This window comes from Protopterus annectens, chromosome 12.part0 (assembly GCF_019279795.1).
Source record: "Protopterus annectens isolate FY-2018-M chromosome 12.part0, PAN1.0, whole genome shotgun sequence".
NCBI classification, from domain to species: Eukaryota; Metazoa; Chordata; order Ceratodontiformes; family Protopteridae; genus Protopterus; species Protopterus annectens.
Window position 1 is genome coordinate 523940868 of NC_056746.1, and position 14580 is coordinate 523955447.

The 14580-nt window shown below is 37.4% G+C and overlaps 1 protein-coding gene across 1 annotated transcript in view; it reads left to right on the forward strand.

The window, feature by feature from the left end:
• The window catches only part of DRC3 (dynein regulatory complex subunit 3), a 557555-nt gene extending 544594 nt beyond the window's left edge, over positions 1 to 12961 (forward strand). The window contains exon 12 of the mRNA XM_044089663.1: positions 12700 to 12961. Within this exon, the coding sequence (XP_043945598.1) occupies positions 12700 to 12810 (111 nt within the window). The 3' untranslated portion in view covers positions 12811 to 12961. The remainder of the gene's footprint in view (positions 1 to 12699) is intronic.
• Positions 12962 to 14580: the final 1619 nt, after the last annotated feature.

The window sequence follows — 14580 nt, forward strand, 5'->3', positions numbered from 1 at the left end:
GCCTATCATAGCAATTAATCTACTCCTGTATGTCTCTAGGATAAAGGCCGCTGTAATATTCAGCTTGCAATATCATCTACCCATTTCTCTTCATTTAGAATGCTACACCCCCAACATTAGCATACCTAAGAGGTGCAAAGTGTTAGGGGTGCAATTAGCCAAGACTGATCTGTCTTTAATGCAGTACATTACATACATGCAAATATTTCAAGCACTGGCATTAGTGCCCTTCTAGCCTGCCAATATACCAAAGCAGTTGCTCCCATAATACATGTCCAGGCTGTTCTTAAAATATTTAAACTAGTGCTTGCTTTAATGTAATTTGGTAGTCTATTCCATGCATCATCTGCTTTCTCAGAGAACAAATTAGTGCACTTCTCATTCCTATATAATCTTCTACATAGGTTGTCTGATAATTTCCTACTACTTTTTGATAATTCCAAACATTCCCAGAGGTAGTTATCTCTAAATGCCCTATATACCTCAATAAGGTCTTCTCTTAAATATCTATATGAGACAATGAAGAAGTTCAGATATTTTAGTGTTTCATAATAACTTAAATTTTCACATCCATGGATGCCCTTGAAATATTTCTGCTGCACTCTTTCTAGTTTACTCATGCTTGTTTTCTTATAAGGTTTGCATATTGTTATTATATACTCACTTTTGGTCTAATGAAATGGTACTTACGTATTATCGCAACTACTTTTTCGAGGTAATACCGCTCACTTCCTGCTGTGTTGATTTAACTGTAAGTATGTACAGGATCACATTGACAACATTAACTTTATTAAAAAGCCTTGTTTAGGTAGGAAAGGCGGTATGACATGTGAGGAATGACTGCTTGTTTCAAGCTATGCCGTTTCCCCGACATCATGTCACTGGAGATACATTTTCCCACAGCACTTTTGTGTAACATGCATTCCATCTCTCAAGCCGCGAGCCGCTTAATGTAACAGACTCACACGCTGACAGTTGTCCACTTGTCTACTACTTCTTGACAGCTACAAAAAAAGAGAAGAGACCAAAAAAAGGGGGGGGGGGGCAAAGCTGTCAAACTTTGTTGTGCAGCATAGTTTCTTAATAAAGGTGATGGCAGGGAATGCGGTGACAAGCCTTAATATCCTTTTATTCCTTCTTATTGGTACCATTATCAGCGTTGACATGCGAGGAGGAGTACATTCCAACGGCTCGTCAGTGCATCAGCGATCAAGAAGCGGCGAGCGCAAAAAACAGCATAAGTACACCAAAACCATGATCTACACCATTTCCCATGATACCCCTGCCTAAAACAACCTTTCAACATGAAGGAAAACACACTTCTTGACATAACGGCAGCATGACCGTCTACATCTGCGCACGGAGAAGCGAGCGGTATTACCTTGAAAAAGTGGTTGCGATAATACGTAAGTACCAATGAAACTAACAGATGATGAATTCCTCATTTCTGATTTCCTAGACTTTATAAATCTTATAATACAACCTATAGTTCTATAACTATCATTAACCAGTTGGTTGATATGATTAGAAAAACTCAAAGCTGTATCTACCCTCATACCCAGGTCCTTAAATGAATCTACAGTTTCAGTCATTATGTGTGCTATGTTAAATAATCACCTTTTAATTTATGTCTTCCAAGTCTCATATGCTTAGGCTTTGATGTATTTATCAGCATATTATTCTTGTGTGCTCAAATGGTCAGTTTAGTCAAGTTCTTCAGAAGACATGTTCTGTTTGTAACATATGTAATGAGTTTACCCAATTTCAAGTCATCTGCATACAGACTGTAGAACACCTCAGATGAAAAAGATAGATCTGAAAGATACAATCTAAACAAGTATGGGCCTAGGATAGACCCCTGGGGGATACCCTGAATGTAACCAAGAATTTCATCTGTCCAATTGCTTCACTGTTTTATTTCTCCAAATCATTTGGGTTTCTAATACTATGACAGGAATAGACCCTATTCCTAAGACAAAGTATGATTAAAGTTCATGCAATTAATATTGTTTCTTTGATGTCAGACAGATGTGCTCTTCACAGCACCCGCAATGTGCCCAATAATGACTGCTCCTGCAATTCATATGGGGTTACATGTATTGGTAACATATCTAAATATGTTTGCAGATTCTTTTATATAAGACCTGTTGCTCCTACTACTATTGGAACTGTCTGGGTATCTTTCTTCCACATTGTTTGCATTTCTGCCTGCAAATCCTGATATTTTATGACTTTGTGTGTCTCTGTATTCAAGACACTGTAGTCATTGGGCGTGGTGATTTCAATGATCAATGCTACTTTTGTCTTCTTTTCATAGGTTCATAGGTGTGTACTAGGCTAATGCCCCTGGAGCCTTTACAAGCCTAGCCCATAGGATCACCCTGGCATTGTGCCACCCGACCTTAGTTCCCAGTGCCTCTGTCAAGTAAAGCCACTGGAGTGATCCCTGGGGTGAATTTTCTATTTCCCATCCACTCATAAAGATTTCTCTTGAAGAGGGCCAGTGAGGTGCTCTGCTTGACATGTATGGGAAGTCTACTTCATAGCATGGGCAGACTCTGGGTTATGAACCTGTCCCTCCAGCATGGTCTGTTGATTGCGGTAATGAGGTTGAGGTCTCTGGAGCGTGTGGTGTGGAAGGACTGGGATTTCTTCAGATGTAACATTTCTAACAGAGCTGGGTCAGACATGGTTTTGTAAGTCAAGCAGAGATCGCCTCTAAGTAGGCGATATGAGACTACTATATCCGGTTTTCTAGCATCTATCTTTGGAACTATTGGTAATGGGTGATGCCATGTGATGTAGACTTCATCATTTTATATGATGCTTTGTGGCTCATGTTTCCAATGTTTTTCAGCCACTTTAATACCATAATGTTGCACAATCCCCAGTGCAACAGTTTTGCCATATTAATATGCCTTTCAGTATAGAGTCCTTCTGCCATTAGTATGTCACAATGAGCAATGAGGTGCGCAGCTGTTTCCAATTCTGTTTTACAAAACCTACATTTGTCTGTTTCTCCCACATGTTCAATGGACTTTGTAACCCAACATGTACTTAGCCCACTCTCTTGGGCCACCAATATTAACCTTTCATCTCTTGGTTTGAATTTGCCTGTCCCTAACCATTCCTGTGTTTGATCCTGATCAACATGATGTTCTTCCAGAAGTTTTCTATACTTGCAACTACAGTTATACATTTTCCACATTTCTTGTCTTCTCATCTGGTCCTTCACCTTATATTCTTTCTTCTGTTTTTTGGCACATTCAGTTGCTGCCTGATTTTTATCTCCTTCTGGTTTGATTTCCAATCCTGCTTGACGCTGATATGCTTCTGCTTGATTAAGCAGAGAAGTTATCTTAGATTTATTCTCCTCATGTTTCAAAACTTTCACTACATTTGAATCTTGTGAGGTCAGCAAATATGTGTGCAGTCCCACAATTACAGATATTTACATGTAATCAGTTTCAAGGAGGCCCATCCCTCCTTCAGAACGGAGAATATACAATCTTGGTATGCACTGATTTTTATAAATCATTTGGTGAGCATGAAGCATCCTTCTTGTTTTCCTGTCTAATCTATCCAACACATTTTGGAGCCAGTCAGTCACTCCAAAACTGTAAGTTAGGGCAGGAACAGCAAAGTGGTTTATAGCTTGAATTTTGTCCTAGATGTCAATGCTGTTTTCAGGATTAATTTAAGTCTTGTAAAGTGTTCCTTACTAAGTTTTATTCACATTTGCTCATCTTTTATTGTTGATCCTTCATTATTTCCCAAATATTTATACACTCCCTCTTGCTCAAATTCTTTAATATCACATTCTTGGCCCAAACTGATGTTTTCTTGGTGCTGCAGTTTTCCTGCTTTAAAGGTTGCTTTTGTACATTTATCAAGACCAAATAACATTCTTATATCATCTGAAAAAGTTTTGACAACTTGCAGTTGTGCTTTCAGTTCCTCATCTGATGAGCTGTACAGTTTTAAATCATCAACAAAGTGAAGATGATAAGTCTTTACACTTTGCTGTTTTCTAGGAGCCAAATTATAGTCATGGCCTAAGCTGTTAAGTAGACAGCTTAATGCACTAAGGGCAAGACAGAATAGCAGCAGTGACAGAGAGTCACCCTGGACTATCCCTCTTTGAATTTTTAACCCTAGGATAATAATTTGTCCTTTATCATGGCTAAATTGCAAAGTGGTCTGCCATTGTTTCATAGTCACTGTAATGTAGTCGATCAGTCTAGGGTGTACCTTATACATTTTTAAGCACTCTTTTTTCCATGAATGTGGGATACTATCAAATCTTTTTTGTAGTCAATCCATGCCATACTTAGATTTTTCCCCTTTTTACAGTTCTCCGCTATGACTTTATTTAGCACCAAATGATCATTTGTTCCATATGACTTTCTTTTATTGCCCTTTTGTTCAATTGCCATAATTGAGCTTTCTTCTAAATGACTATAAAGTCTGTCAGCATCAATTCCAGTATATAGTTTACATAGTTAGTCAGAAGACAAGTTAGTGGTCTATAATTTTTAGGGTAGCTTGTAGTTTCACTCTTAATTAGGAGCATTATTTTTCCTGTTGTTAGCCAGGTTGATGTCTGTTCAGGGTGCGCATATAAATAGTTCTTACTCATAGTAAGATATCCGTGCAAAGATGTTAATACTTTTAACCAGAAGTTGGGTACTGCATCTGGGCCTGGGGTTTTCCAATTAGAGGCTTTTCTTAACTTTGTTTCAATCTCTCTGGCTATTACTTCATCCCATTTCATATCCTGTACCTTTAAACTTCTTAGTCTTTCTTTTACTTCTTCTATCCATTTAGCATCTTTGTTACGTTACACAAGATCTTCATAAATACTAAAATATATCTATTTCTTCCTTTTTTGGTGGTCTTTCAATTCTTTTTACCTTGTTTCCCAATTCTCTATAAAACTGTTTTGGGTCATCAAAAAATTGCTTATTTTGTATTTTTCCTTTATATTTACCTGTGTATCTTCTAAGTTTTTATACCTGTGCTGAGATTTTTAGTTATTTGAGATAGTGCATGATTAATTCCTGATCTGTTCTGTTGCTGTGTAGTGCTTTTATCACGTCTATCTTTCTAAGTATTTTTGTTGATCTGTTCCCTCTTCTATACTCTTCTAACAGTGACACTTCTTGTCTTAATTGCTTTATAGTTTTCTCTATTCGATACTTCCATGATGGTAGTCGATTTCTCCCCTTCCTTTCCCTCACAATCTTGTGTTCTTGTGGTAAAACCTTATCGGTTATTAGTTTAGCTGCACAGTAATATATTTTGTTTGCTTCTATCGCATGGATCTCTATGGACAGTACTAATTACTGTGTTCATTTGTTTTATCAAGCTTCTGACTTTTTGGGTTTTATTGACCTTCTGCAGTCTATTACTTTAATTGATCTTAATATGTCTACCTGTCTATATTAAATCAAGCAACTCTTCTCTTAGCTCATTTTCTTCTAAACTGAGGGCACATTTTTTTTGTTTTCCATTTCCTGTGGGAATTCTATAGAAAGTTCTATAGCATCTTCCTGTGGCACATTCTTTTCAATTTCATCCTGTGCTATCCATTGCTCTGTCATATGGGAACTCACTGGCCTATCACTCCTCAACATTGACTGCACCAGAGATTCCTGTTCCTTTCCTTGCTGTCCAGCTTCAAGTGAACGTTCATACTGGTTTCCTGTGGAAGGCTCCAAAATATCTTCATATGACACCTGACCAATTGCTTCCCATTCCACTGTTTTCCCCTTAATTTGGAAGTCCAGTCCATTGCTCTATGCTGTGGTGGTGGTTTCTGAATTAGATTTTCTACACTGAATCTTTGCAGGTACTCCATAACCTCAGTTTCTGTTTTTTTAACTTCTTCATTACCAGTCTCCTTTTCTACTTTTCCTCTTTGTCTTCTTATTTTTTTGTATTATAAACTTTTCCATGTCCAGATTCATTTGCCTGCATTTCTCTTCAAATATCTTTGGTGCTGATCTTTTTGTATTGATTAGTTTTGCTTTCTCCTTTGCATATATATTATACCACATTAAATCTCTTTTTCTTTCCCATGCCCATATGTCTTCTTCAGATGTCTCCTGATCTTCCTGTTTCTCCTTACTTTCGGGACTCGTTCCATCATGCTGTGATGTAACCTGTGTTAGACCTTTTACACCAAATCATTCACTTTGCAGGCACTCCAGAACTTCAACTTCTATTTTTTTTTAATTTCTACTTTACTAATCTTCTTTTCTACAGTCTCCCTTTGTGATATTGTTTTTTTAATTGTGAAATTTTCCACATCTGGATGTCCTTTGCCTGTATTTCTCTTTGAATATCTTTGGGGATGCCTTTTTTATATTGATTAATTTGACTTTCACCTCTGCATAAATATTGCACCATATCAAATCTCTCTTTCTTTCCCATGTCCATATTTCTTTTTTATACTTATGAAAATCTCTAGGTTTTGTTGTTTATATTTTTGCACTTCATCAGATGCTTCTTTTTCCAAACAGATCAAAGTTTCTTGGTCTGTGTACTGTTTTTCACAATTCTGTTGTATTAATGAGCACACATTTTTATTTGAGGCTTCTGACAGTTTTTCTTGTGAAAGTATTTTTCTTTCCTTTAATTTCTCTCTTAATCTTTTTGTATATCTTGTGTCTGGAAATTCTGGGCTTTCTGCATAATAGTAACAGTACATAATTTCTTTCTTATCTTCAATAGTCCACTCTATCATCTTTATTGCTCTTCTTTGGCCTATCAGATTTTGTGGTTTTTGTTGACTGCTACTTCCTTCCACCACAGGGAAGGCCATCCCCCCTGGGCCTGGCCTGGCCCCATTGTAGGAATGTTTCTGTATTTTAAGGATTCTACACGCTCATTTTTTTCAGTCCTGGCACCAGTGTGCCTACCAGGACTGGGCACTTTTTTATCAATGGTCTTGTGCACCCAGCTATCTTTTTTAATTTTTGATCTGCTTCTGTTCATGATATATGCTATATAAATATAGTCTATATATCAGTGTCATCTTGGTGAGATTTTGTGAAAAACAGGGTCTACCTTGTGAAGGTACTCACCAATACTTGAGGATGAATTCAATTTCAGCAATACTGCTCTTCTTTGCTTGGTGACTTATCTCTCCATTTGGACCCCCAATTGCTGCATGATACTTACCATGTCCTGTTAGTAAGCTATACAGCTATCCATCTTTTCAAAGGGTACATCAATACCTAAATGTTTTAATTTATTGATCAGTGTTTTATGTATGACCCTGTCAAATGCTGAAGTTAAAGCTATATAAATTATATCATAGCACAATGTTTCATTCATAGTTATTATATTGTTACAGAACATAATGTTACAGGTGGTAAAAGATCTATTTTCAACACATGCTTGCTGATATATGGTTTCAAGTCCCAGCCTTTTCATTTATGACAATAACTTATCCAATATTATCTTCTCCATTATTTTTCCACAACATAAAAGTAGACTTAAGGATCTGTATGACTCTGGGTTTGTCATACTCCCCTTTCCCTTAAAGACAGGTTAATAAATGCATGTTTCCAGTCTTGAGGAATCTCCCCATATTTACATGATCTAGTAAATAATAGAGATATAATGGTACTGGAAGTCCTTGCTGAAGTGTTCTCATGTCATTATTACTAATTCCAGCTCATCCCTGTGCTTTGCTTAGATCCATTCTGTATAGTTCTTTTTCAATAAATCTAATTTGATTTCAGTATCTGAGTTTACGTGGATGTTGCTAGGACAACTTATCATACCCTTTGTGGAGCCAAATTGTTTTGCATAAGTTTTTGTAAATATATTTATAATCTGTTGTGACTGAGAATAAATTTTAGCATCTACACAGTTTATTAATTTCTATGTCTTTACTCCTTCCACATCTTATATATCCAAAAATGGCTTACTATTATGCTAAATATCTTTATATAAATTTGCTTCAAATTTTTCTTGATCTTGTTTTATATTACAATTAATTTGTTTGTCCAGCTTGTTTATTTCAGTTTTCATAGTTGTAGTTCAACCTCTTTTGCATTTCTTATATTTATTCTATCTCACCTTAATCAAGTATCTTGTTCTTTTGAAAATATAGCCTTTTAAAAGCCAGTATTGCAATTGCAGTCAAAACTGAGCACTGTAGCTATCTGGCTATCTGTGTGTGTATTAAGCAGTCCACTACAGTTTAAAAGTAACAAAACAATTTTATTTTTTAAAGTAAAACCTCTAAGTGCTGTAGCATTCCATGCAGGCATAGTATAAACTGTAGCAACTGTTTGCTAAGTTTGTAGCAAGTAGTTTGCTACAGCTTAAAAAAAAGGAATTTTTTTTTAACTAAAACATGAGTGCTGTAGCACTCTGTGCAGTCAGGGTATAAACTGTAGCAAATGTTTGCAACATTTGTAGCAAGCAGTTTGCTACAGTTTAAAAAGAATGTATATATATATTTTTTAAACTAAAACATGAGCGCTCTAGCAGTTGGTGTAGGCAAACTATAAACTGTAGAAATCCAGCTAAGAGTTTGATACAGTTTTTTAATAAAATATGTTGAAGGAAGGTTGGGGGCAGTGAACAGGAACAGGACCTCAATGGCTGAGGCAGAAGGGGGGGGGGTCATATTGTGCGTGTGGCAGAAGATGGAAAGTACTTTTCTTTTTTTTTTTTTTTTTTTTTGCTCTTCAGTCAATTAGCAGTAAGAGGTTGGAGATCTAACTGTATTAAGCTGATCACTTACAAGCTAGTATTTGGCTTATTACAGTTAAGTGCTTTTTTTCACTTCAGTTGAAGAGCTGAGGGGGGGGGTGGGACACTGATTCACAGTACTGGCCCAGGAAGCTGGTTGAACCAGCCACATTTCTGACCCACAGTCAGACTTCACCAATACCTGAATAACTTTATCAGCATCTCACAGATATATACTTTGTTTTGTGACAATGCTCACCCCACCTCTATACTTCTAATATAAACCTTATGATAGCCTTATTTATAATTGTCTCTCAACATGCTTTATATCCCATCTCTTAGCTTTAGTACTAAAATTTTCTACCCTACCCTACCTAGTTCCTTCCCTCGCATCCACTCCTTTAATTTCTAAGCACTAATAGGTTCATAGGTTCATAGGTTCATACTAGGCTATCTGCCCAAGGGCATTTATAAGCCTAGCCCATAGTTATGTGGCTTTCGCCACCCCTTTAGTTTGAATAAAAACTATGCCTATCATTTTGCTGTGCCTCTGTCAAGCAGTGACACTGAAGTAATCCCTGGGGTATATCTGCAATCTCCCATCCATTGGTCAAGATTCCTCTTGAACAAGGCCAGAGAGGTGCTCTGCCTCACATGTACCAGGATTTTGTTCCACAGCATAGGGAGTCTCTGGGTGATGAATCTGTCTCTCCAGCACGTTCTATTTATAACCGTGTCAAGGTTTAAGTCCCTCGCTCTTGTGTTGCTGAGGGATCTAGATTTTTGAGGTGAAGCATATTCATCAAATCTGGGTTTGACATGGCCTTATATGTCAGGCACAGGTCACCTCTGAGCAAGCGGTATGAGACTGAATAGAGCTGGAGTTCTTTCAGTCGGGCAGCATAAGACATATTTTTGAGACCCTTTATCCTTTTGGTGAGGAACTTTTGGGGCCTTTCAAGCTGCAGCAGGTGTCTGGTCAGATACATTCCGAATGGGGCATTGTACTCAATCATAGGTCTAATGAGTGATGAGTACAGGGGGACGATGACCTCCCTTGATCTAGATGTGAATCCCTTCATGATCAGGTGGGCGATATAGAAGGTTTTCCTAACTACTTTAGCAACATGAGTGTCATCATATGATCTTTTACCTATCTGACAAATTCATTAATACACCACTTCAAATGCTCAGTGTTCAACATCTAGTAATCCATAAGTATCTTTTATACTGTAATAGTTTCCTCTACTTTCATATGAATGTAATTTAATTAACAAATGTATGTGGATTTGTTAATGTATAGGTTCATAGGTTGGTACTAGGCTATCGGCCCTAGGGCCTATACAAGCCTAGCCATAACAATTCCCTGGCTATTTCTTCCCACAGTATTTACTTTCCTGGACCCCTGTCAAGCAGGGTGACTGATGTGATCCCGGGGTGAATTTCCTGTCTCCCATCCAATCAACAAGGTATATTACTAAATGTCAGTTTAAAAATGTCTGTAATATGTTGAAGCTTTTCTCAGTGGACCACTGCTGAAAAGGGTTTTTCTTTTTGACTAAATCTAGTTGGACAACCTTGATAAAGAAAAGCAAAATAGACGCCTACATAGACAGACACATTGTTATAAAGCCACATGGCCTGGATTTCTTGCATCCTGTTTAACTGAAGTATGTCAAACCCACTCTGGAGTCCACCAAATTGTATCCTAAAAGCCAAGAAACAGTAATAACCTCTCAGAGCTGTTAAAGATGTTTGAAGATTAGGGGTATGGAAGCACTGCTCCAAGTTTCTTCAGTGCCCATCCTGAGAGTGCACTTCTGGCTATAATACTGAGGCTGTAGCTACCCAAGCTAGTAGCCTCTATCAATACATGCAAAGCAGTATACGTACATTGGATAGAAGGGCATAGTTAATTCCTTTGCTGATCCAGGTGTGCATATCATCACCATGGGAAGGAAAAGGTTAGGGATGTCTAGCAGTTAATGCAGAGGATTAAGGTTATGACATGTAAATAAGCTGCTTCTTGTTTTCCAGGTTTGGACTCCCTCAGCTTCGGTTTAGCTACTGTGTGACTATGAGCAAGTCACTTAAGCAAACAGTGTTCTCAGGCTGAGTCTGAAAAATGGCCACGAGGATCTGTGCTATACCCTTGTTAACAAATACATATAAGTAAACAACAGTAATTCCTTTAATTCCATCTAGTTAACAGCTGTGTATTGGATTTGCTCTTAGGTGACTGGGGAAGAAATGGGCTCCATTGACTCTTGCTGCTGATGGGAGGAATGGGCACTGATGTTCTCACCTCATTTGGGAATGAATGGGCAGCCATGACAATGACTTGATGGTCAGCAGGCAGAGAGGTAGAACAATATACTTAAAACTACATGCATATTATGCCCCATATATTTTCTACAGCATGTTTTAAGGAATTATTGGGGTTAGAAGGTTAGTCCATGAATTCTATTCTTCTGGGCTAAATGAAGGTAATATGAAGATATATCATGATTGACAGAATACTCTACCTTTTTACATGTATTTTTTTTCTTTTCTTCTTCCCCATCCCTCTTCTTAACCTCCTGCCATGTCTTTATAACTATGGTCCTTTATCACTGCAAGCTCCTGGGGCCAAAAGCCTCTTGAAGAGTGACTGTTGAGGTAGTTCACAAGGAGCCCTAGCTAATACTTTAGGTACAGGAGGAAGTTATACCTACATTTTTAGTCTATCTCTACAATTAATATGCCCAGGTTGCCCTAAATATGATACAGAGCTAAATGTTGCCAATGATGACCAAGACAATGCTGATTATTGGACTCTGCAACTTCCCAACTATCTTCAGCGATGGCAGTGTCAGATTGCTCCCACCCAAAGGTGATACTGCTAACCTGTGGTTACTTCATTTCATCCTCATCCGGTACTTTTGGCATCCACCAGGCTTTTACACATACCTGGATTACTAGTGTTGTAGTCAGGACTTCAGCTTTTAATTAAGCTCAGGATGCTCCACCTGATTCAGCATGTTTGTTAGCATGCATTGTTTAGCAGTCACCATACTAAGGAAAATGTTCTTAAAATCACTCTGCAAAGAACAATGAAAACAGGGCATACAGGCGGACCTGCAGCACCAGACATTCAACTGAGGGTGGGGCTAAGTGCCATCACCAACTGGATAGCATTATGCTGGTTTTGATCTAACAGATCCATTCGATGGAGAAAACTCCCTGGTGGTGGAGTCATACTGCACTGCCATGATAGGGGAGTGGATCCAAGGAGTTTGAACAATGCATACATGCCTGAGGACTTTTTGCAGGATGTGAGGCTATTTACTTATTTGTGTATGTATTTGTTAACTGGTGTAGAATGTTGATCCACCTGGACAGTTTTCAGGCTCAACCCTGGTATATAATGATACACAAAACGTAAGAGAACATATAAGAACTCACTACAAATATCACAAAATCCATATAATGTAGTATAAACTGTTAATTTTGTTGAGCAAAACATACACAATTAGCAACATTAACAAAAATCAGAAATTAAACAAATGGTTCAGGAACATACTCCTGTGATTTGCCTTCAGAAGCAGGAACCAATGTGTTCCTTCTCCAAAAAAAACTTGAGTCAAATGACCAAGAATCCCCAGGACACAGAGGCTGAAGTCAAGGTAGAAAACAGCTGGTAAATCTAGTGTCTTATCCAGGCTTGGTTAACTTAGGCTTGGCCTTGTGTTTCCTGACTAAAACATTACTAACTTAGTAGTTGTTCTTGAAAGATTGACCCTCCACTTAGTCCTTCCTGTACTATTTCAAGTGATGTCATCTCCTTTCTTTTATCCTAGCTACATCTCTCTTCATTTTTTGTGTTTAGAAGACCTCAGGTTTTAACATGTTTTGGAAATGAGCAGCTGAGTTAAAATACTGACCAATTTTTTCCCCCTTAGTAATGAAATGAATATTTTTAATTGATTATTTTATCACTTTCTAAAGGTGCACAGTCAAGAATTGCAAAGAAACCGCAAAAGAGTGTCTGAAATTAACAACTACATTGACAACTTAGAAGATGAGCTTGACAACCTAGACCTGCATGAAACAGCATGATGCTTGTTCCAGATTAAAACAGGCTTCTCCACTACTTGCATATGTCATCTGTCTCCTAGATATTTTTTGTCTTCTGATGTCAGCTTCTTTGCACAGTATTTTTGGATTCAACATTTGTGTACAATATAATTTATTAAATGGGTTATCATTATTACTGCTGACTGCTTTGAAAAAATGGGTATTCATCTTGTCAGACAATAATGTTTTAATTGATATAACCTGAATGCCAAATGATAAAAGTCTGTGTTCTTGACATTTTATAAGCTTGTACATGCAGGTGTGTGCACACAGCTGCTGTCTCCATACCCATTCACAGTATTTTTCAAGTTTTAATTTCACTTTATCAGGTAAATGGAATGGTCTATCTTGAATGCTTTTCACCCATAATGTGGCTGGCAAAAGTAAATATAAGATACATAGACAATTTAGAGTAGCCAGTTAACTGGTATGTTTTTGGAGATAGAAGGAAACTGGAGTACCTTGGGAAAATTCACATAGGCGTAAGAAGAAAATACAAAATTCTGCACAGTGATCACAACTGAACCATGGACCTTGGAACTTGAGGCAAAGAACTTAACCAGTGAGTCATCATGGCCCTTTATGAGGTACTGAGAGCTGTTTATGAAGTCTCTTCTTCCTAATGCAACATGAAACATTACTTGTCACATGTCAAGGAAGAACTCATGACTCACTCATAGTTAGAAGGCAGTATTCACAGACCTAGTATACACTGCGTAAGACTTCTGTACAGAAAAATGCAGGGAAGAACAACTCTCACTTCACTGATAAAAGCACAGCAGGGCTACAGAAATTAATTGCTGTGTACTAGGTGCATATTAAATAAAGTAAATGAGTTAAGCAGCACCAACACAGTTCAGAGACAGCTATTCTGTGCACCAGAGCAGTCTTCTGGAAATGAGTTAGACTGTGGTTACAGATATACACTAAACAAGACCAAAGTCACTGTATCACTATGCCAGTCAGTGCTACAGTAATAGTATTCAATGTTCAATATTAAGAATTTGAAAGTATGATACAAGAGACACAATATGAGATATAGCCCGGTCAGGTCCATCAGCTTTACTTTCATACAGTACAATAATGTATAGGAAACCAGGTCACTTTGAATATGGCTAAAAGCATCAAATATATAAATGCATATCCATGTGTTACTGTCTTTTATTAGAAACAAGAGTTTCCCTTTTATTGAGGAAGATTACTCACAAAAACAATTTAATACTATACACAAATAAGTACTGCTTCACTCTATGAATATTCTGGAGCAATATTAAGCAAATAATGGATTTGTTATCAACATTAATAAGATTGTTATATCTCTTTATTAGCATGTTTACAGAATACAGTATTTTTAGCAAAGCATGTCAATATTCATTTCTTGCATTACAGTCATATCAGTTAACTGTACATGTGTTAGGCTTTCTAAGTAATTTTCAGATCTAGAAAACTTATGGGCTAATATTTATTATGTGGGCTCCCTACTGTTGGGCAGTTGTACACTGGGTAAGGTTTCAGCTAATTGAATACACCTTAGTCTATGACTCACTGATTACTGTTCTTCATACAGATTCACTGCAGGTGCAGTTTCTGTGTAGCAGTATTTCAAAAATTTTAGGTTCTTCATTTTTCTCTATGGCTGTACAACTGCAAAATTAAGAACAGTTTTGATATACTTGGAATTGCTTTATCAGGTGTGACTTCTGACAGTTCATAAAGACTCTGGTTATAATACCACTTCAAGAAGTGACTCCT